Source organism: Vicia villosa, linkage group LG5 (assembly GCF_029867415.1).
Source record: "Vicia villosa cultivar HV-30 ecotype Madison, WI linkage group LG5, Vvil1.0, whole genome shotgun sequence".
Lineage (NCBI taxonomy): Eukaryota > Viridiplantae > Streptophyta > Magnoliopsida > Fabales > Fabaceae > Vicia > Vicia villosa.
Genome location: NC_081184.1, coordinates 4,585,981 through 4,611,438, shown reverse-complemented (window position 1 = coordinate 4,611,438; position 25,458 = coordinate 4,585,981). Strand labels below are relative to the sequence as shown.

At 32.3% G+C, this 25,458-nt stretch overlaps 1 protein-coding gene across 1 annotated transcript; it reads left to right on the top strand.

Annotated features, from left to right (window-relative positions):
* The first annotated feature begins 23,121 nt into the window (after positions 1 to 23,121).
* Positions 23,122 to 24,784, top strand: LOC131603713 (DNA polymerase I A, chloroplastic/mitochondrial-like). The gene is made up of 6 exons (XM_058876130.1): positions 23,122 to 23,263; positions 23,399 to 23,491; positions 23,572 to 23,766; positions 23,859 to 23,951; positions 24,062 to 24,274; positions 24,590 to 24,784. The coding sequence occupies exons 3-6, from the start codon at positions 23,614 to 23,616 to the stop codon at positions 24,782 to 24,784; spliced, it is 654 nt and encodes a 217-aa protein (XP_058732113.1). The 5' UTR covers positions 23,122 to 23,263; positions 23,399 to 23,491; positions 23,572 to 23,613.
* Positions 24,785 to 25,458: the final 674 nt, after the last annotated feature.

The window sequence follows — 25,458 nt, the reverse complement described above, 5'->3', positions numbered from 1 at the left end:
ATATTCGAATGAGATTACTGTGATCATTTTCAACTTATTCAGAAGTTCTAGTTCGACTTAAATTTTAAAATGAAACAAGTTAAGTATCTGATTTTTTACCGACAAAAGAACCATCTTCTTGTATTTATTTCACTTTAACATACTTACCTTTTTTTATTGAAATTTTGGTATCCGACCTTGCGATCAATTAATCCAAAGAGACCAATCTCATCATCCATTTGCGATAGGCTCGTTTAAAGCCATAACAAAGCTTTGTATAGACTTGACCCAACACATGAATTGTTTGCATATATCGAAATTCAAACCCAAGATTTTGAGAGAAGCATGCTCTCAGGACCTCAACTAGGGGTGGAAAAACGAGTTCGGCCCGTTGGGCATGCTAATTTTGCCTACACTTTAGTTCGGGGCAGACCAAAGGTTTAGGCCTGCAACCACTAACTTGACTGCGCCGTCCGACCTATTTTTTGCTTTTGCAGGCTTTTACGGACACATACATTTACATAGATTTTTTTATTTTTTTTTAGACTTAAAAACAACAATGTTTGCGGACCCGTCCTGCCCTCATTTTTAATGCATGACAAATTATGATTTTAGACTCGCATTCTCAAGTATGTTTGTTATGCCTCACTGTAATTTTTTAGGCATTTGTAAGAAAGATCGATACAAGACTAATATACCCGATTATCACCCCTAACCTTAACCTTACTTTAAAATACTTACTATATAAACTTAAATACATTTTATTCCAACATAAAATACATTTCACAATTTTTAAATACTTTTTTTGACCTATTATTTACTTGTCACCTTATTATACAATTTAACATACTAACAAAAATAAACAACTAATATAATATTAAAATCTTTTATGAAATTTCAAAACCCAAATAATATTTATTTTAAATTTAAAAAATAGAGGAATGTTTTAAACTATTATATATGATTGAGATGAATTTACTTAGAATTACAAAATTTAAATATTTCAAATCTTAGAAGAATTTTTCTTTACCCACCTCCCTATGGGGGAAACCCCTAGCGAAATCCCAAAACTGCCCCTGCTTCGGAGATGCATCTCCGAAGTTATTTTTTTTTTGTTTTTTTTTTAGTTCGGAAATGAATCTCTGAAAACATCAAAAATTTGATGTTTTCGGAGATTCATTTCCGAACTAAAAAAAATTCAAAATCCGTGCATATTTTCGGAAGTTCATTTCCGAAACTGTTGCTGCATATACAAATTTCCCTCCTTCACTTTTTCATCATTTTTCTCCAAAAACTTATCAAAACCCTCTCTAAACCCTATCAATCTCCATCAATTTTTCGCCCTAAAAGCAAGTTTCAAACCGTTGATCACGTTAAAGGGGGCATAGAAAGCTACAATTTCAGGTAAACATCTCTCATTTCATCCCCTATTTCACTACATTGATTCAACAAATTTATGCTGAAAACTGATATGGTTCGGAAGTTCATTTCCGAAATATATTACCTAACAAATTTCGGAAAAGAACTTCCGAAATATGCCCTGGCAGTTTAAAAAAAAAACAGTTTTGGCCAATTTTGCTAATTTTTGTATTTGCTAGGTATGGTGCATCCGGACAACATTGTGCAAGACGATGGAGTATTAAATCCGGAAATTGTCAACGTTAATAACGATCCGGTTATTGACGCTACTCCTATGATCAATGCGGTCGATGTTAGACAACATTTTACAAATGATCGGAGCTTCGTTAGTCGAGAACAATTGATTGATTGGGTTCGAAACGAAGCTAGTAAACTTGGATTTGGAATTTTCATTTTAAGGTCGGACAACGGAAATAGTAGGCGGAAAGCTTTCGTTGTTTTGAATTGCGAACGTGGTGGTAGTTACGTGCAATCAAACCGTGTGCTAAAACACGAGGACACGGGATCGAGAAAGTGCGGGTGTCCTTTTAAGTTGCGTGCCAATCGGAGGGTTGATGATTTGTGGCGGTTAACCGTAATTTGTGGAATGCATAATCATGCCTTGGATGTCAAGTTACACGGGCATCCAATGGCGTGTCGTTTGTCCCGCGAAGAGAGGAATGTGATATCGGACCTAACGATAGTCAAAGTGGCGCCTCGCAACATACTTGCCGATTTGAAGCGTAAGAAACCGGATAGCGTTTCAAATATCAAGCAAGTTTACAATGAACGGCACAATCTCAAGGTTTTGAATATGGGCCCTCGGTCGGAAATGCAACAACTTTTGAAACTTCTAGGCGATAACAATTACGTTTCAAGCTTCCGAACCTCCGAGGACAAAGTTACCGTGCGTGATATTTTTTGGACTCATCCCGAAAGTATCAAATTGTTCAACACATTTCCAACCGTTCTAGTCATGGATTCGACGTACAAGACAAACAAGTATAGGCTTGAAAATCAAATGCTTGAAAATCAAATGCTTGAAAATCAAAATCATCCCGAAAGTATCAAATTGTGTCGCGGGTGGGACACCGTGAATCAAATGCTTGAAAATCAACACAATGAAATTCAAACATCGTTCGGTCGGAGCAAGACGGTCATGGAACACCGGTATAAGGGCCAAATTCTATTCTCCCAATTGATTTACAACATATCTCGAACGGGTTTGAATTTTTTGTTTCATGAAGCTAAGCGGTCGGAGACCACGGGGCGGATAGTTCTTTATGTGGGTGCACCATTAGAACTACATACGGCCTTCCGTGTGCTTGTATAATTTCAAAAAAGAAGGAGTTGAATTCACCAATACGCATGGATGAGGTAGCCGACCATTGGAAGAAACTTCGTTTTGATGATTTTGACCCGCCGAAGAAAAATGACTCCAAAATCACCATCTCCGACGAGTTGGAAGTGATAATGGAGAAGTTTGCTAAGGCGGACGACACAACAAAATTGCACATAAAAGAACAATTGCGAAAGATCGCGTTTCCGGAGACCACCGATTTGAAACCGCCATCTCAACCGGTTAAGACGAAAGGTGCACCGAAAAAGTCAAAAATTACACAAGATGACAATTCAACAAAACGATCTCCTTCCTACTTTGAACATGTTGATTCATCGTTGCCGGAAATTCAAGAGACACCGAAGTCCACGTGTAGTGGTAACAAAGGAGCCCGTATTTCGAAGCCACCTCGCACACCGCCGATCAAAAAATCACCGATTGTCTACATTGATGAGATGCCACTTTTCATGCACAAATATATCGATAACATCGTTGATGTTGGAGGCGACAGTAATTGTGGATATCGGGCCGTTGCGGGTTTGCTCGGTAAAGGGGAAAATAATCACACTTTAGTCCGACGGGAGCTCATTGCGGAGTTGACTTCGTATCGGGATATCTACGGCCGACTATATGAAAATCAAGAAAAGTTTGCAAAAATTCATGATGCACTTGTTCCATCACTTACCGGTATCGCTCCGGTTTCGAAGTGGATGTCATTCCCCGAGATGGGTCATCTAATAGCAAGTGCATATGATATGGTGTGCGTTGATTTGACGAGGTTCGGATTATGTGAGACTTTCTTTCCACTTCATAGTCGACCGCCGTTGGACGCGTCGGGCCGCGTCATATGCATCGGGTATCTACGATCGCGGCACTTCGTTCAAGTGTTTTTGAAACCGGGTTGTCCTATACCGGCTACTTCTTGTCATTGGACGACACATCGTTCAAATGAGGCGGAGACTTGGCCGGATCCGTTCGTTGCGAGGATGGCGGAGTTTGAAGAAATGATGAGCAAGGAGCGCGAGCAAAATAGAGAGCGTTCGAAGAACGTGCCTATTTTCGACTTAGGATCCACCGATTGGTTCGGTGAATTTTAGTTCGTTCCGGATCGTTTTTTGTTTGTAACGATCATTTTTTGTATGTATTGTTATTTATCATGTAAAATCGGACCGATTCAATACATATATAATATAAGTATGTTTTATGTCATCAATGTCTAATTTATGTCTATTTTGAATTCCTTTGGTATTGTTTACACAAAACACTAAGCAATCAACAAAATGCAAAATTTAAGTCTGTTTTCTGCATAATTCGGAAATGAACTTCCGAAATATACATGTCTGGAGCCTATTTTCGGAAGTTCATTTCCGAAATGTCCCCTGAGGCAGGATAAGGTTTGTTGGGCCATCAATGCTCCAATAAGTCTATAAATACCACACACTCTTCTTCATCCTCTTCACACCACAAAACACAAATGACACAAACCTACCCTCACCTAGCATTCGTCTACTTTGAAACCGGCTACCCGATGTCGTTCCAATTTCGCTTCTCGCGCGACACGCCGTTTGCGGAATTGATACTGTCGCTCAACACGCTTTTGCGCTATCCCGAGAATCGAAAGGTTGTCAAGCTCGAGTACCGCTCTCCATCGCTTAACGACGAGGGAGACAGTAAGTTCACACCTTTTGAGATCAAGAACGACGAAGACTTAGCGGTTATGTGGACAACGTTCGACCGATTTTCTTCGAAAGGCCCGATCGAGTTGGACGCCAAACTTCAAAGATCGGCGGACGACGTTATCAAAATGTTGACTCATCCCCACCTACCCGTGTTCAACAATATGTAACTTTGATTTTCAGTGATATTATCGTTGTAATCTTCACCCGATTAAATAAAGCGAATCGTTGTTATTTTTCATTTTGCTTCTGTCCAGACATAACTTCGGAAGTGCATTTCCGAATTCCATCATGGGGGGTGCGTTCGGAGAGTGAACTTCCGAAACACCACATTTTCTGAAAATTTAACTTTATTTCGGAGATGCATCTCCGAAATCAATTTTTTATATTAAAAAAAACACTTTTTCGGAAGTTCATTTCCGAAAACACATTTTTTACAAAAAAAAAAAAAGTACTGTTTCGGAAATGAACTTCCGAAACAAGGAGTAGTGTGGTAAATTCACTAGGGGTGGACAAGAAGGTTAGGAGGTGGCTAAAGAAATTCTCTATCTTAGAATCCAAATGACCTTTGGCAACATCGAATTAACAATGATGTGATGGCATGTGAGTCCAACACAATTTGTTTGATTCAATCTAAAGAGAGTGAAGACGAAAGTTTTTGGTCCCATTGATAGGACCCAACAAAGATAATTCCAACTTGAATATAAAGTAAAGGTCCTAGTTACATCGATCTTTGTTTTCCTTCTAGAAACAATATTTTGTAGCAATAGAGTTTTATCTAGCAAAATAGATTAGAATCTTGTGACGAATTAATATTTAAATATTAATCGTAAATGGTGTACCTTTATTTAATAAATAATTGTAACTTCTGAATAAATTTTTTAGTGTTTGTTGGTATGTTGACGAGTTAACTCACCTGTCTAACAAAAATATTTTTTCACGCATTTTTTTATTAGAAATTAGAAAAGAATATTTAGACTCTCAAGAAAAATTGAACTTCTTTCTCTTGACACAAATAGTTAGTGGTTTTTCCTAACCTTTACCTTTTTTAATTTTGAATATATGTTCTAAACACATGTGAGAGCAAGTACTACCGATGTATACGATAATATAATTTTAATTGAATAGTTAAATGAGAGTTCGAATGAGAGGTCGAAGATTTGAAGACAAGTAAAATGCGTATGACTTTTGTAAAAGTATAAGTAAAATGAAATATATGAAATGTAAGTTTAATAAAATGAGAAGCATTTTTAATTTAGAAATGAAAGTTGGACATCATATATTTTGATTTCATAATACAAAACGATGAAAATTAGAAGGAGATACAAATCATCAAATTTAAGCCAAGTGGTTGAAATGATGGAGGGCCTTTGAAAATTTAAAGTGATGTGAAAGTATGTTCAATTTGAAAAGAACATTTTATCAGACAATTATACGATATGCGTTATTGTACGAGACAAAATATTGGACGGTTAAGAAAATACATGGAAATAACTATTAAAGTAAGAATAGAAAATATGAGAATGTTGCATTTGATGTATTTGATGTATAGTAAAAATAAAAAGTACAAATTATAACTGATAATATTAAAAATAGAGTTAAGGTATCACCTATAGTAAAAAAATGGTAGAAATAGACTAATGTTTAGACATATAGAGATAAGACATGTGAATTACGTTTTAAGGAGAGTAGATTAGATACAGAGTAGTCAAACAACTAAAGATATATAATTCTCGAAATTAATAAATTGAATAAAAGCATGGTCCTTAAGAAAATATTTGATGTAAAAACAGGAGCGATAATGTAAGCTTGATCATCGTAGAAAATTTTTCTACAATAACACCATGTTTTCCAACAAAAATTCTCAAATAATCATGTTTTCAAAATATTTACCTAATGATCAGGTTTCGTTTTTCTTTATTGTGGATGTGTCATCTCATATGACGCATGCACTCCAAAAGTAACATAGGCTCCTTTGTTTTTTTAGAGTTAAACGAGGGGAGACAATTATAATTAAGTCTAGTTATAAATTCTCAACCCACTCAAGATTAGGGATGTTTAAAACTGAATCGGTGTAATAGAAAATCGTAAATTAAATTAAACCGCTAAAAATTGCATTTGATTCAGATGTGTTTGAATCATTTTTTAACAAAACCGCACAGTTTGGTTCGATTTGCGGTTTGTATTTTACAAACCGAACCAAATCTTATGTTACAACACAAACTTCACTTAACCCACATTCAACCCAACCTCAAATCTATTATGCTTTAACCTTACAATTACGAATGATTTTTTCTTCCTCACACTTAAGGTTTAGTTTATGTCTTCTCAAATCTCTCCTATCAGTATCACATCTTCTTCTCATCTTCTTTTCTATGTACATCTCGTTTCTTCATCTCTAGCCTCTCATCTTTTATGTTCTTTCTTTTTCATCTTCTTATTTTTATTCTATTGTTCTCTATTCCAACTACGTTTTCAATGCACCTTTTTTTCTCCAATCTCTCCAATCTGCTGCTCTTTCTTTTTCATATTCTCTAATCTTTCATTTCCTCTGTTTTTCTATTTCATTATAATATTTTTTATACTATTTTACATTTTTATTTCACTTTTCTATAATCTTATTTTTTTAATATTAAATAGAAAGTTGTTGTCCAAATATAATTAATTTCGTTGTTATTTGATAACACATAAATAATTAAATAAAAATCTTGTTATTCGAATAACTTTTTACGTCAAAACCGTTCAAACAGCACCGCGAACACTCCTACTCAAAATAATAAGTTAAATGAATTGACCTCGAGAGCCCATCCAATTTGTTATTCCTAATTTTAATCAAACTATTATAAATTAAAAAATTAATCAATCAATAAATTAATAAAATATTATTAAATAATGTATGCAATTTATTTTTAATATGTGCATATTAGATAGAAAAAACAAAAATAAATTTTTAAATAAATAAATATAATATTATTCATAAATAAATAATACCCGGTGGAACCATTTTAGATAGTAAAATTAATTTTCTTAAAAATTATATTTTTTATTTAAAAAAGACAGTACTGTTATCCACAAATCTCTGGACAATTTAAAAAACAAAAATGTTTAAAAATGACAATTTAATACACCATCTTACATTAAGAAAGGAAGTTACTTTAATCAATTTAAAAAATCAAGTCCCACAATTTTAAAAATTTATATGCTTTCCTTGGTGCATAATAAACTATTGAAACAATGTATATATAAATTTTGTTCTTACTATGATACATCGTTTTCTAAAATAATTATTTTATTGAAAGAATTAAATCAACTTAGATCAATTTATTAGTATTTCATAAACTTAAAAGATTAAATATATTTAATAGATTAAACAAAAACCATGATATAATCGTCAAAAACGTTCCCAGTACTATCTTGAATATAAATAAAATCATAATATAATCGTCAAGTCAAGAACTAAATGGTCTCTTGAATACAGCTTGTACGTATCCATAACCATTAGCTGTGTTTTAGAAGTCATTATAAAAGTCCTATCTTACCAACGTTTTGAAAGCTTATTAATTTAATTCTTTTTTCGTCAACATTCAAGTAACATTCTAAAAACAAGTATGAAACGAGTTATAAGCAAAGGTAAGCAAATAAAAAAAATGACAGTGAAATTACAATCCATACATGATTATTTATTCAAATGGAACACATTAAATCGGATACTCTTTGTACACTCATGTTGTAGCAATTTCGGATACTCTTTGTATAACTTAAAATTTTCGAGAGACGTCTTCTGAACATCATCTTGAGCTTTCTTCCGATTTTTTTTGGGTTTTATATTGTGATAGTTGAAAGTCTCACATTATGTTTGAAAAATTGGAGGTTGAGCAGTTTATAAGTGAGATGACTCATATATTTATTGTCTTAAGTTTTTGGTGAATATGTGGTGACTCTCTCAATTGTGTGTTGCTCTTGACCAAATTTTGACACTCCTCCTCATAACTTATTAGTGGTATCAGAGTCAATGGTTTGAGTAAGGATCAACTTCTTGTATCAAAAGTCTTTCTAACAAATTGGTGGTCAGACAACATGTCCCGTTGAAGTGTCTGTGACGTGGTAATGGTATCAACGACGATACAAATGTATATGGACAAAAGAGCTTCTACTTGATGAGGAACAAAGTTGATAGACTCACATTTGAGGGGAGATTACTGTGATACAAGTGAGAGTTGGAAGTCCCACGTTGCTTTGAAAAGTGACTCATATACATAATACCTTAAGGTTTTTAATAAATATGTGGTGTCTCTTTCATTTGTGTATTGTTCTTGATCCAATGTAGTTCCTTCCCCATGACTCTTCATATCAATAAAAGATATCTCCAATTCCTTTATCGTCTTGTGAGAAAAATGTAATGCTTTAGCCGCATCAACTAGGGCAACCTCAACATTAGATAATACTACTTGAACAAATGCCAAGGCAACATCCTTCTTTTTTATTTCTTGAGCCAACAAACTCACCTCTCTCGGCGAACAAATGAGGATAACTAACGGATTGGATCTTGTTCCCCGTCTCCTTCAATAGGCCACCCTTCCTAACGAGCTTCTAAAAAAGTCAATCATGCTCGATAGTAAGGCGCCAACACCCTGTGGTCAGACAAGAAGGCATATTCCACTATGGTGAAACTAATTTCCAAAACCCATGAAGCTTCGCACGTCTAGTACGATATCTCAAACATCTCCTCCTGACAAACAACACATAAAAAAGATTTAAGTTCCTTAGCTGTACTAGGGTCGAGGATGAGCTTCTCTTGAGAACTGGTCTTTTTTAGTTTGACTTAACTCTATTAGGTCACTTATTGGATGGCTCCCCTACAAGAGACGTTCCATCGTCACACGTACCGATGATTGTGGAAGGATGCTCTTTACCACAATCTAATTAGGAAAGCTTTGTGTCTCTTTATGAGTCCGGGGCAAGAAATATAAAGATGGTTGGTTGAACACGGATAACCAAAGTTTAAATTCAACTCGAGACCGGCAAAACAACGACCTTCAAAGGCAATAATATGACTCTAGGCATTTTGCTTCATCAAGAGCATTGTTTTGAGGCACTTCATTTTATATGCAAACTAATCAAAGAAACATCCTCGAATTTTTTTACCAATAAACAATTTTTTCAAGTAAATCCTTCCATAATTATTTTTTCATTATTTACTTAAACAACCATATTTAATTATGAAAATAAATGTAAATGCCATCTCATATGTGATTAATCAATTTACAAAATTATTTCCCACATTTTTCAAAATTTTATATACTTGACTTGGTACAAAATATTAAATTGAAACAATACAATTTTTTGGTCAAGACAAAACTTTATTTTTATCTATGTATTATACATCATTTTCTTAAAAAATATTTTATTGGAATAAATCAACATGTTATTTATCATTGATAACAACTTATTAGTGTTTCATAAACTTAAAAGATTGAAGATCTTTAATAAAAAACCAAAATCATAATATAAACGTTCCCTGTATTAAATTATAGAGGAATGCTATTCATACATCACTTTCTACACCAAATACTTACATCCAACACTATTCACACTATTTATATAGTGAATAGTGTTTTTTAAATAAAAATATATATTTTATGAACAGTAAAATATTATTATAATAATAAATAATTTTTTATTTTTTTAAATTTGTGTCATTAACCAACTTTATAACTTCATTAACCAACAATTTACATTGCATTAACCAAATTTGGTGACTACTGTAAAGTACTGTTCATGGGTGTGAGAATAACATTATTCAAATTTGGTTAATGCAGTGTAAAAATTTGGTTAATACAATAATGAAGTTGGTTAATGCAACATCCAGGTATTAAAAATAATTTTTAGCAGTCACCAAACTTGGTTAATACAGTGTAAAAACTTGGTTAATACAGTAATGAAGTTGGTTAATGCAAAATCCAGGTATTAAAAATAATTTTTAGCAGTCATCAAACTTGGTTAATACAGTGTAAAAATTTGGTTAATGCAATATTGAACTTGGTTAATGCACGTTTGTACATGAACAGTGTCGTCCGTAATTTTAAAAATAAAAAATATTTTTTATAAATATTATTATTTTATTTTAAAAACACTGTTCATCGTATAAATACGGTGAACAGTGTTTGGTGTAAGTATTTGGTGTAGGAATTGGGTGTAAGAGTAGCATTACTCTAAATTAAATGGTCTCTTGAATACAGCTTGTTTGTACGTATACGTTAATGTTACCATTCGCCATGTTTTAGAAGTCATTGTAAAAGTCCTATTTTGCCAATCTTCTAGAAGCTTTTTAATTTAATTTAATTCTTTTTTCAGTAAACCTTCTAGAAACATAAAAGCATCAATGTCATTTATAGAAGACTATGCGTATCAAATAACATCCACACAATTATTTTTGTACCGACAATGATATCCACACATTCCAAACACATACTTACATGATAATAATACATTTATGTATTTTTATTTTATAGAGAACCATCTCATTGACAATGCAACAAGAAAATTTATAATATTAAAAATAGTTTTTTTTAGGGAAAAACTCGGACACTTCATTAAAAATTGATAATATTATCTCATATTATTTGTTACATTTGATCATTTTACACGGATTAAGAAATAGTAATAAATAAAAGAGAGAATAACGACTTTATCAAATCATCCTAATTAACTATTGGTTTATTTAAATTAACATTAATATTGAAAAAACAATAAATTAATATTAATATTAAAGGGTACAATTGGAAGATTAAATATAAAATTGCTTTAGTAATCTAAAGTGATAAGTATGTTGGGACAATTTTTTTTTTAAATGTGACAATTATTTTGGGACAGAGGGAGGAAGTAGTAAATTTAAACTAGTGTAAGTTTTTTATCACCCCAAATATAAAAATTAAAAGTTAAAGGTAAAAGTACAGTTTTTTTTTTTTTTTAAATTGTGGAGGAGTAACATGAATAATTATAAAGTTTAGGTTCTCCGACGGAGGTTTCGAATGATTGGTTTTCAAAGGAAGTCTCTTGCAGGTTGGGTTCTGACAGTAAAGTATTATTTTTGAAAAATAGATGGTGCAATAGTGTTACTTTGCATGATTCCTTTCCCCTCCTTTTCAATGCAACTTGGAATCCTTTCGCAACTATACAAGAAATGGGGGGATTTGTGGAGGGCAGGTGGTGTTGGCAGTTTCAAGGTGAGTTTATAGATCAAGGTGTAGGTGTTCGGGAGGAACTGTTGGCATTGTCTGAAATTTTATTGCAGGTTGGCCCTAATGATTCAGGGGAAAAAGACCGTTTCAGGTTGTTTGCAAAAGTTGGCGGGCAGTATGCAGCACGAGATGTCTATAAAGCGGTGGCAAAGTTGGGAGTTACAGCAGCTCAAAGCTTAGATCAAAAGAAGGCGTTTTCAGTTCTGTGGTAGTCAAAAGTTCCGTAGAAAATCTTGGTCTTTGGCTGGAGATGCTTTAAGAATAAAGTTGCAACAAAGACGCAATTATTGCGTAGGGGGTGATTCACAACATTGGGATGGTCAGTGTGTCTTCTGCTCATCCAAGCTCGAATCATTAGACCATTTATTGATAAATTGTCCCTTCTCTAAGGCAGTTTGGGAAAGGATTAATGTCAAAATGAACTTTTATATAACGTTAATTTTGATGTAATTCAATGACATAGTAAATCATTATAGATTAATCTCAAACTTTATAGGTATGATCTATATGATAGTATGTTTCAATCCAACAATTAATTTTAAAAAATATTTATTTGAAATAAAGTTATTAAGCGAGTGTAACTCGTAGTGTACCTCTTCGAGTATAATTTTATCCATATATATATATATATATATATATATATATATATATATATATATATATATATATATATATATATATATATATATATATATATATATATATATATATATATATATATGAATTACAATGATACTTTTTGAATAATGAAGAAGCAACGGAAGTTGTTGTGTGGTTAAAGTTAGAGAGTAGTTTCATGACAAAACACTTATGTTACTCTTTTTATTATCGGGGTCCTGCGAAATTATAGTTTAGCTATTAATGGTTGTGGATGATGTTCTAACCATAGAAGAAACTATAACATCACTTTTAATGGAAGATTTTCAAAAGGTTCCTACAAATGGGGTGTTTAATAGTGGAAGGAAATATAGGGAGAAAGCTCAATGATTTTTTTTCTACCAGAGGAATGAGCAATGAAACAATACACGACAGCGTGAAATTTAGATCAAACTCTTATGTTCATGGGAAAAGTGTGTTTTAAATATGGTGAGCTTGACAATTTTAAAGAGAACTGTCCAAACAAGAGGGCATGATTTAAAAAACAAACCAGTAACAACAACCAAAGAGGAAAACAACAAGAAAAACAAGATGTGAGTTATGTTTCAAATGACAAAGATAATTATTGTTATTTTGTTTCAACATACTGTAATGAAATATCTTGTAAATAGTTTATGTATTAAGGAGCACCTAACCATATATGTTCAAATAGGAAGTGGTTTAAAACTTGCCAAAGTTTAAATGGTGGCATAGTTCTAATGGAAAATGACCATGCCTGCAAGATTGAGATAACATGTACTATTCGTGTAAAGATTCACGGTGGATCAATTGTAACCATTAAAGATATGAGACACGTCCCATACTTGCATAAAAACCTTATTTCTCTTGGGTTATTAAAGAAAAATGGTTGCAAATAGTCATGGAGAATGGAGTTCGAAAAGTTGTTTGTGGTTCTTTGATAGTGATGAAGAGAATTCGTCACATAAATATTTATTGACTTTAAGAGATAACTGCTACTGGTAATTCGGTAGTTGCAATCTGTGGAAGTAAATATCAAACTAGAGAATGCACTAGGATTTGGCATATGCGCTTTTGGCATATGTCAGAAAAAACTCTATCACCGTTGGGTGAAAAACACTTTTATTAAAATGTAAAGCTAGAAATTGTGCAAGTTTACAACCACATCAATATGAAATATCACTAGTTAAGTTTGAGTAGAAGCCAAGTACTTTAATCTAAAAGTAGATCATGTCCTAGACGATAATTCTATAAATAAAAATTTGAAGACGAAGAGTTCAAACGAAAAAGAAGCTAACAAATTAGTAGTGGAAGTAGAAGTTGAAGCTACAATATCCAAGATTCAGAACTTATCCAAAAAATAAAGTTCCATGTGTTTACATCATGTCCTAGTCAGCCTTTTAAAATGAGGATCCTATACACAACAAGAAATGAAAAAATGTAACAAAATAACCAGAATCACACAATTGGCTAACATAATCAAAACTCAAAGTAAGATTGAGAATATAATAAACATCATAAAATAACATATTATTTATGGAGACATAATCAACGCAAGCTAATGGCATATGAGTGCCATCAACAATTATAACTAACATAGATGAACCAAGATTTAAAGACAAATAATTTATCAACATATGACATATGGTGTGATACTCTTTAATCAAAAATCTATATGGAGTGAGACATACCTGATAGACTAGAAAAATTCAAATCTATAATAGATGAGGCAGACATGGGGTGCGGCTAAGTGGCAAGAATCTTTTGGATCTATTATATAATATCAAATATTTAAGAAGTGGTCACTGATGAATATACATAATCATAACCAAAATCAATGGTAGTAGAAGCAACTGCAACAACATTGAAAGATAAACTTTTAATAAAATTTCTTATTTGCTCTCACCAATTTTGGATCTTGAGATTTACTATGACATTTCTCATTGAAAAAACACATTAATTCATCATTACCAAGTCTAATACTACATTGATATTTGAAATCATATTAAGTGAGACTTAAGTGTAATTTCTTATGTCCATGACTCTTTGACATCTAAATTAACATTATGAAGATGAGTATGATGTAGAATACTTCCACGAAGACTCTCAAAATCATCTCGTAGGACCATCAGAAATTGAATGAGAGATTGTTTTTCTCTTTGGTCGGTGTATGCTTTGACAATTTTTAATTCTGTTGATTCCTTATAAGAGTCAATTGATTCCTTAAATTAGTCATAGTTGAATAAAATTCTTGAATGATAATATTGTTTTATTTAAGAGTCCTGATAACGTTCTCCGGGTGACATCATTTTACAAAATTAAATTGATATAAACGATTCAAATGAACTCAAACCTCCTTAACAGTATCATACTTTTTGTCAATTTTTACCATACAAATTGTAGAGACCACTCAACTGAATGAATAAGAAAACAAAGAGTAATAATAAATCACAAATTTTTATTATTACAAATATTTTATTAAGTTGCCCAATCTCTAATATCATATTAAAACAAAACAAAAAAAAGAAAAAAAATCAATTTTTATTAGAATAACAAAAATTTGTAAAGCAAAATTTTCAATAGAATATAAATATTAAATAGGGTGAGAAAAATCTTAACCAGAGGTACTTATTCAAGTGATATCAACTACCTAACTAATAATAAAGCATACCACTAAACACCCTAAATTACCCTTAATGATAAAAATAATTAACTTTACAAAAGCCCTTTATTGTAATTTACTAAATCAAAATTTTATTCCCACCAATCACATTTCTCCATTCCTCCAAATGGCACTTTCTTTTCATATTCCTTTTCATTGTTTCTTAATATACCTATTAACCATTGGATTTTTTCTCCAACCTTTCAAAATCCAAAAACCATTTCAAAATTTTTTCCCACACTTCTCTTTCTCTCTCCTGATACATTCTCTCTCTTTCTTTCTTTATTTCTCTCAGTTTCTTTCTTCCTTCATCTCCGCATCTCCCTCATCCCCGCTTCTCCTTCATCCCCTTTCTCCCTCATGTCAGCTTCTCCCCTTTTCCGATTCAAACCCTAAATGTGCCGACATGGAAATTTCTCTTCCAAACGTTAGGAGAAAGATACTTTATGTAAGGTTAAGGTTTCTTCGATTCTTCTAGAGATGAAATCAAGGCCTGGGATGTCGAGTTTGCTAAGGTTTGAGCTTCTTCGATTCTTCTGTTTCTTGTGATTTTGATTTTATGGATTTTTTTCTTTCTACTGAGACATTTTTTATTTTCGCTCTTTATTGTTGTTGATGAACCAATCTTTCGTTGAAAGAGGTGGAGAGGAAGTGTAAAGGTGAGATTGATAAACGTTTGTTCAATGTTCATGTTCATTTCATATGACATAGCTTTCACTTCTAAGTTGTTATAAATTTTTTGTTCAATGTTGATTTTAATGGCTTTTGTGTTTTGTTTCTCTGTTACTGTGGTTGCATACAATACATTTAGTCTGATGGTGATTTCTCCTCTTCGTCTTAGTGTTAATGACGTCTTAGTGTTAATGAAGTTGATTTTAATGGCTTTTGTGTTTTGTTTCTCTGTTACTGTGGTTGCATACAATACATTTAGTCTGATGGTGATTTCTCCTCTTCGTCTTAGTGTTAATGACGTCTTAGTATTTTCCTTTTCTGATTTAATCTTACTGCAAGTTTCTTATTGTCACAGAACCAATGAAGTTGTTTGAGCTGCCTCATGATCATCCCTCTTGTCTCTTGTGTAAGTACTTTTCATTCTTTTAAATGTATGAATGTTGGGTCTGAAATTATAAAGGTTGCTATTTTAGATATTCCAAAATGAATAAGGGTATAAAATGCATTCTAGGTGTTAGATAAAATGTATATGTACGTAGTAGTTAATAAGTGCAAAATGCACTTCAGAAAGCAAATTTCATGGTGGATTGCTGTTAACGAAGAAAATAGGGATATGGTTTTTATTAATAGAGTACAATCATCTAAATTATAATTATGAACATTCGTCTAAATAATAATTATGAAATTCCACTTCCTTTGATTATTTGTAGCTTGCTTTGAATTTCTTTGAGAGCTTTTCATGCTATATTATGCCCATGTTTCAGTTTATTACTTCGTTGAACAGCTAATAAAATTTGTTCTTCCCTTGGTTGGTGAAGTCTGACATGATAAGCCCTTTTCTTTTTCTAGCTGAAATTAACATTGTTTCCCTTAAATTATTTTCTTTTGTAAAGGTTGTAGTGGATTGACCTACAGGTGGACTATGCATGTGAAGAAGTGCAACAACATTACTGGAAATAGTGCTGCTACTTTCCCTAATCTTTCACCTAAAATAAAATCAATATACAAAAAAGTTTGTTTATACGAAAAAGGTAATTCTGTTGCTATATTTCATAATTTCCTTTATTACGTTTATAACTGAATTCTGTATGTTAATTAGTTACGCACATGTGTTTGTATCCCCTCATGTGTTGCTGCAATCTATATCAAAGATCAATCTACAGGGTGAGGATGTGGATTATATAGGTACAGTCCACCAGTATTTATGTTCTAAGGTTCGAAAATATGTTCTGATAGCCGATATCTAATGATGTTCTTCAGCAATCAATCCTGTTCTGACGATGTTCTTCTGCAATCAATCCTTTCTGATGTCATCATATTCTTTGGATTGTGCTGTACTTCTGATTTTGCATGGGAGACTTCTAACTTGGTACTTGGTAGAGGGTTCATTTTTTTGGGGGATTGATTTTACTAATTGAAAATAACACTACTCTTAAACTACTGTGTAATATGTGTGCCTTAAATTATTGATAAACAAATTAACCTCTTTTCTTGGTCTTAAGTGAGATTTGCAAAATTTATCTTTAGTGTTTCTAAAAAATAAGTTTCATTTATTGTGTATTCAAGATACCACTGAATGTGGGGATCAGGGAAGCTTGTGATCAAAGGCACCCAATAGTGTTGGCCGCACCTGATTCTGTAGTTTCTAGAGCATATGGCAATATTGCTGAAAAAGTTGTTCAGAAACTCAAGGAGTGACAATTTCAACCAGAAATTATACTATGATAACTCTCCGGTCTTTGAACAAGAAAAAGGACCGAGTTGGCTTCCCTTATGTTGTTTACACTAGGGTTTGACCACTACTAAATTTTGTTGAAATTGCAGCATGAGATGTTGGCCTGGCATATGTTAGAGGCTTGTTGATTCAGGTATTTTCAATTTTGTTTAATAAGCTATTAAGAGGTTCTTTGACGGCAAATAGGTGCTGTCAAATTAGCAGTTTAATTTAACTTCAACTTTGAGGTTAATAGAATTGGCAACAATGTTTTGTGGTGCCATTCTGTAAGTCATAAGGTTCTTTTATGTGGTTATTTTGGATGCATTGCGGGAAGATCATCTTTAGGAAGAGCAACATATTGTCAAAGAAAATACTGAGAATATGACAATCTTAACATGGTAGATGTAGTATTTTCTCTACCTATGGTAGTGACTGTATGGCTAGATTTATTCTTACAAGACATGAAAATAATGTGTTTATACATTGACCCTTAGTGAGTGTATTTACGCTTATAATGAACCTAAATCAAAATGATGACAATTTAAGATTTTGTTTATTTTGTGAAAATATTTATGTTGTATTTTTATCGGAACACTGTTGTTCCCTCTATGCTCTACATTCGTAGTAACATCGTTCAATGATAACCATAAGTCTGTTGTGATTTCATTCCCCAAAACCTCCTTGCAGCATTAGTGATTACCCACCATCTTGAGTTTGTTATAATTTCAGTTATAAACATCCATCCTTCAAATTATTAAAACCTTTAAGTGTCCACTAGAGGAGCATATGAGAAACTGATTTTTAAGCAGAATTGAGGTTGTTGCAGGTGTCGGAACTAGAAGGTTCATATTATACATCAGCAAAATCACTAGACCACCGTGTTACAGCTGTAGCCAAAATGACTAGGTTCATATTATATCGATTTTGTTCTTGCTATGCTGTTCTTGGGATTTTTTTCCTATTGTTAATAAGAAATATGGGGGAGACCTACTGACTGTGATATCTCCTTTATACATTTGGCTGGCTTTTATGTGTCTGCAGTCACATAAAGAAGAAAGGTTTGGCAATTTTTTATACATGATCTTCTCTTAAAATTTAAACATGATGTGTCATTTGAGGAATAGTTTCAATACACTTGCACATTGCACGCACATAGTGTGTCTATTTGAATTTGCTTATTTGATCTTATCTATTGGTATAAACACTTGTGAGACTATTAGGGAGAAGAACTTACGGAAACAACTTATGACATCTCTATTAGCCGTTTTTAGAAAAATTCCATAAACTCTTCGGGATGATATGAAAGCTAATTATTGCTTATAGTTTAACTTTATTTTATCTTTTGTTATAGAAATAGCTTAAAGATAAACACTTCTACGATTAGTGCTGAATGAACTATTTATCCAAACATAGCTTTAAAATGATTCTGTCAGTTGTGAATTTGAGTGAAATAATTGTGAGATTCATATTTTATTGTCATTATAAAATCTACAATTACACTGATGCAAATTACTGATATTTTTGGTCCATTCTTCTTCCTATATCCAGGTTCCTTTATCCAATATATCCACTTATTTGTCTTGCTACTTCTGGTGTCATTGCATTGTTGATGCCATTGGCGACTCTTTCTTTGACTATGATGTTGGAAAATCAGCTTCTGCAATAGGTCCGGTGATAATCTGATTTTGTGTTTTGCTCTTAAAAATCTGAAAAATCTTATTCATGTCGCTTAATGTCGTTTTGTTCTGATTCTTAAACGACATTGAAAATATGAGATAGTAAGATAAACCTTGAGTAGTGCTTGATATTATTTACATAGTCTTATCATTTGCTTTGACAGAGGTAGATCTGTTGTTTTGTTTGCAAGATGAAGCATATAGTTTTAGACATCAAATTTAGAGAGGCAAATACATAACAGTGGTACTACAAAAGAAAAAACTATTAAACCTCAATGAAATAGTGACATTGATTTTTTTTTATTTACTTATGTAATGGATAGACATAAATAGGGAAAACCAATGGATATTAAACCTCCAACTGATTTTCAAGTGTCTCTTAAAGTTTATATATATATATATATATATATATATATATATATATATATATATATATATATATATATATATATGCTCTAATTTGTTTTTTATTAGCTATCAAATAAAAAAATAAATTTATGAAAATATTTTAAACTGTTGTAATCAAACAAATTTATGTCCGTCGCTAAAGAGCCCTACTAATAATTTAAACATTTTTATGAACAAAATCTTCGTCTTAATTTAATAGGAGGTGGTTATACTAATAATTTAAACATTTTTCATGGAATATAAAAGTATGGCCAATTCACATTCAAAATGATATCTCATTTAATTTTTCATAGACCACCCAAATGTGCACCACTCCACACTTTTTTTTTAGAGTTGCATTATTCACTGCTACTATCATATAAATAGCATAATTATTGCTTAATGCACTATCTACTTTTGAATAACAGCCAGAGCAGCTTTATAGAACTACCTGTTTTGTGATTACTTGCATTAAAATATGCTATGTCAGATTCATCATGGTACACGAATAAACGGTGGATTATTTATATTTTCTCAATTTACACAAAATTGGATTTTGACGACACTTACCACTAGATTTATTTGTCCCAGTTAGTTAATCAACTATGGCGAGGGCAATATGAACAATGTTGCAGCTATGTAAATCAAATAGTCTTTTAAATCAAATATTATTTTAACTCTATTAAAATTTTCACGGGTCACTACCACTACAACACCTTTTTAATTTTAATCAATAAAATATTTATAAATATTTAAAATTATTAATAATATTTATAGTTATTAGTTGGATATTTATTTTTAAATATTTGCAGTTATTTGTAATTTTATAATAACAATTATATATCAGTAACAACCAAGCCGATCTAAGATACTAAATTTGATTACTGAAACTCATTATTTTTACGGGTCACTATCACCATAATACTTTTCTTATGTGAATTTTATCACTGAAACTCACTATTTTTACAGGTCACTATCAGCATAATACATTTCTTAAATAAATTTTATCATTAAGACTCACTACTTTTACGGGTCGCTATCGCCATAATACCTTTTTACCTATTGCATTTCCAATTTTTTTTTTTAAATAGCTACTATATATAGCTTCATATAATAATTTATGAATCTTAATTTAACATTTCTCATTCGAGTATTTAAACTTCTTTTTATGCGGTTGTAATACATTTTTCATCTTAAGATTTGCATTACCCGTGCGGACGCACGAGTCTTCTACTAGTATGTTCTTATAAGAACAATTCAAATCCAAATTCTACAAACACCACATAAATAAAAAAAGGCCAAGATACATGACAAATTGACAAGTGTCGTATAGCTTTGATCATAATGGATGAAATGAAGGACATGCAAGCACATGTTCATTTCAACTATTGTCATCAATCACTACCAATGCATTGCAAGATATTTTGCTTTTAATATTTTTTGTGTGTTGATATAAATGCATTTAATATTTTTTAGATATGGATAATATAGCCAGCCCTATAATATAACTCTTCTAGAAGCTCAGCAATTTCTGGTCTTAAAATATTTAAAGAGGACCACCATGTTCTTTCATAGGGTGACAAACAACAGCATAATAATATCTAAGATAGGTGGCACAGCTCTATGAACTAACAGATTAATTATCTTTTAATTAAACATTAATATTATTATTGACTCATGCACATTTTCATTTGCGTGTACAGTCTGTTTTCCACCCCACATTTGTGAGACCTCCTATTCTCTTCAATCTAATCTAGAAGTGTTTTCACCAATGTCGGTCATTACAAAAAAAAAAGGTTTTTTAAATACTTTTTAAAAGAAATACAAGACCCAGTTTGATTAATAATAAAACATTTTACTTAAATTATTTTTTATAAGTTTTGTAGTAAAATAAAAATAATATATATTTTTATATGAAAAGTAATTATTTGAAAGGTCTAAAGTCTTGAGATAAAAAAAACATACTGAAAACATCGAGAATCTAGAAGACTATCAATAGTCATGATATTTCTCATAACTTCTTCCTCTCAAGAACAAGTATATAAAACACTTTAATCTACAATATAAGAAAGTTAACTGATCTGGAAAGTACGTTTCTGCCCCTTTGCTTCCCCAAGCTGCCACATGGACACCTTACTTGCTCTCCTTTTTTATACCACCGAGTCTGATTTCAAAACAAGCCAAAGAAAATCTTTTCAAAATTTTTGAATATAATAATAATCATTTTATATTGCTATGTTTCTTGGTAAACACAATTATAACCTCTGCCATACTCAAAGTCTTTCTCAAAGTCTTTTCATTAGGTTTTGTTACTCTCTTTCTATCTACCTCAATCTTTTTCCTCTTTCTCCAACTCACGGGCGATTTGAAATCTGCGCCAGCTTCCATCTTCATCCATCTTTAAACGGGTTACCGGCGATTAGTTTGGTGGTGGGGAAAACGGGTTTCCGACGACGAGTGTGATTGTGAACGATTTTGGATGAATGGGTTAAATTTGTTGAAGATCTATGAAGATGATGACGAAAGATGCGATTCTGAATCTCGGGTGAGGTATTTCTGGTTTTTGTTCTTGATCTCTTTTCCTTATCCATTGTCAATTCTCATTAACAGGACTTTTTTTTCCAGATCCGACCCTTCCATGGGATTAGGGTTTCAGAGATCTCGGTTGCAAGTTCTTTTTCAATATGGTATGTTTAAAGTTCCAACCAATGTTTTGTTGTTCTATAATATTCATTGTTAGATTTTTGGGTTATGAATCTTGGTACAAAGACTCTTTAGTTTCGCTGAACCGGCTTTTGGTTTCTGTTTGGTTTTGTTTTCTGCAGGAACTTTTTGTGGTGGTTATGCGGAATGGTTAGTAGAATTTTGTGGGAAGTGGCGGTTCGAGTCGGTGATGTAACCTGTTATAACAAGGTGAAGGTGCGTAGACTCTTAATTTTTCTCTCTTATCTTCTGAATTAATGCAGAGTTATTGTATGGCTTGAATGATAATGTAAACTATTTTGAATATTGTTCTGAATGTAAATATGGTTGATTGAATTCTGGATTGGGTTTCAAGTAGGATATTGAGGTGTTATGGGTGAGTCATTGATGGCAATTTGGTTTCACTCATGCAGGTTTGATTAATGATTTGAAGAAAAACAGAGTGTTCGATATTGAAGGAAACAAAGGAAAAAGGAGGCCAAAGGGAGTTGACTCTATACAGTGTATGTAGTTCTAATTAACATATTGGTTTATCCTGCATATTGTATATCAATGATAAACCGTCATGGCATTTTGCAGGTCTGAACTAGCTCGGTTTTTATGGGAACCAGTTGTTATTCGTTTCGGTTGAGCTTTATGCAGGGCTGCAGTTCTGATATGGTTTGTTTTTTTCATGTACGAATATGCATAGTAAGTGGTTGAATGGTATTTTGGCTTGAGTGTGGTTTAGTGGCTTGAGTATGGTTGTTGCTGTTTTGTGTTTTCTGGTTTTTGCTACAGGTTTGGAGTGTTTTCTACGGCTGATTATTAAAATTTTAAATTCTACATCCTTTTGTCTCTTTTCACCTGGCTGGAAACTTTTTTTCTGATTTTGATTTTACCGATGAGGTTTGTAACTTGGATCTTGACGACGAGCATGGAAATCATTCTCAAAATCATATTGAGGTTCCAAAAGATGATAATTCTGCATATGGAACAGCCTTTGCTGCTTTTCCAACAGAGAAAGAAGGGAGAGAAGCTTGCCATGCCATTGCTTCTTTTTTTTAACTTTGAAGTTCTTTATACCATGCTCTATGTCAGCTTCATAGTTTCTTTATGTCAGGGACATAATATATCAGGAAAGGATAACCGTGTTCATTGCTCCTTAAATATCAACACAGAGACAGGACGCTTGTCAGCTAGAAGGCCAAATCTGTAGGTATTCTAATTTGTTTGATTTATAAGAAATTTTCTCTATTAGGATATTTCCTTTTAATGGTGGTAGTTGTGAACCTGAAATTTCTTAAAGCACTATTCATTTGATCATTGACCTTTATCTATGTGCATGAATTAGAATCAACCTGCTTTGGAAAAAGACCGATACAAAATCCGTCAAGCATTCATCGCTGCACCAGGGAATTCTCTTATAGTTGCTGATTATGGACAGGTTAGTTGTTCATATTTTGTATCTATTTGGAATATTCTCTAGAAATTTTAATCGGTTAACAGTGTTATGTATTGTTGCAGCTGGAACTTAGGATTCTCACGCATCTTGCCAACTGTAAGAGCATGATGGATGCTTTTAAAGCCGGTGGAGATTTCCATTCAAGGACTGCTATGAATATGTATCCATATATTCGTGAAGCACTTGAGAAAAAGGAAGTGCTTCTCGAGTGGGATCCTCAGCCTGGTGAAGATAAGCCCCCACTTCCTCTATTAAAGGTATAGAAGCATGATTTGTTGGTTTAGCATTGCAAACACCTTTTTCATAATTTGTTCATGACTCTATTTGTGTTTTCCCCCTTCCATTTTAGGATGCGTTTGGTTCTGAAAGAAGAAAAGCTAAAATGCTTAACTTCTCAATTGCATATGGGAAAACTCCAGTGGGCCTATCTAAGGATTGGAGGGTACACTGAGTTCTATTACGTATTATGAGAGATTTATTATGCTGACGAGTGTCCATGATTTATTATTTCATTGTCGAGAAAAATTCACATGTTTTTTTTCTTTCTTTTAGGTTTCTGTGAAAGAAACTAAGAAAACAGTTGACCTTTGGTACAATGACAGAAAAGAAGTTTTGCAATGGCAAGAGGAACGTAAAAAAGAAGCTCGTAAGTTTCATTGTGTCTACACATTGCTAGGGCGAGCCCGGAAATTCCCTTTGATGGCCCAAGGTAATACCTATCAGAAAGGTCACATTGAGCGTGCTGCTATTAATACTCCAGTGCAGGTTCGTAATTCTTTCGGATAACACTTGAGAATCACATTAAGGTTAATCTAACATAGAGAACAAGGAATAGTGAAATAACGTTTTCAAAACTCACTTATAAATGCATCATCATATTCCAAAGTTTCTATCAAGGTGATAGTGCAAATAGTGTTTTAAATAAAATATCATGGTTTAATTGTATTTAACGTCACATAATCGCATTCATTCATACATACAGATTTTTCTCTATGGATTTCTGATTTGTAAAATGCAACAGGGATTCATTCATACATACAGATTTTTCTCTATGGATTTCTGATTTGTAAAATGCAACAGGGTAATGCTGCTGATGTTGCCATGTGTGCCATGATACAAATTTCCAATAATAAAAAGTTGAAGGAGCTTGGATGGAAGTTACTTTTATCTGTTCTGATAATTCAACACTTTGTCCTATTCTCTCTTATATTTATTTCTTTGCACTTGGAGTGTAATTCAAAAGTAAAGAGACTTGGAGTGTATGCTAAATTTTGATATTGGTGAAGCAGCATCTCTTAGATTAAACTACTAGGGACTAAACTACTATTATACTAATCATATTTTTTAATTGAAAATAATATATACTTTACCTATAATTAATATATTATACTAGAATATAATTTAATTAGTATATATACTGTTAAATAGTATAAAAATATTCAATTACCTCTAACAAAGTTAATATTATTTATATATATTAATGAGATCACACCAGTGGCCATTCGTGAGGACGCACTGGTAACACACCAGTAACGTGTAAATACACGGGTAACCATATTAAAATCCGCGTGAACGCACTGATATAATATATAGAAAGTTAAAATATATATTATTGATGTAAAATAATTTTGGATTTCGATCGCACGGGTAACACATCAGTACGATGTGAACGCACGAATAATCATATCAAAATCCGTGCAAAATTCTCAGGTTTTTATATTTTTTTTACAATTAAAGAAAATAAAAATAAAACTTATGCCACTTGTACTACTGACTTTTTTTTTATATATTTTAAACCATAGTTATTTTTTATGAAAAACGGTGACGATTATTTTTTACAAAGTATGTGTTTAAATATTTTTCTTAACAATAATTATTTTTAAAAACTTAAACAATTAGCTTTCAAATTTTAAATAGATATATTTTTACCAATGCCAAGTTTTTAGATA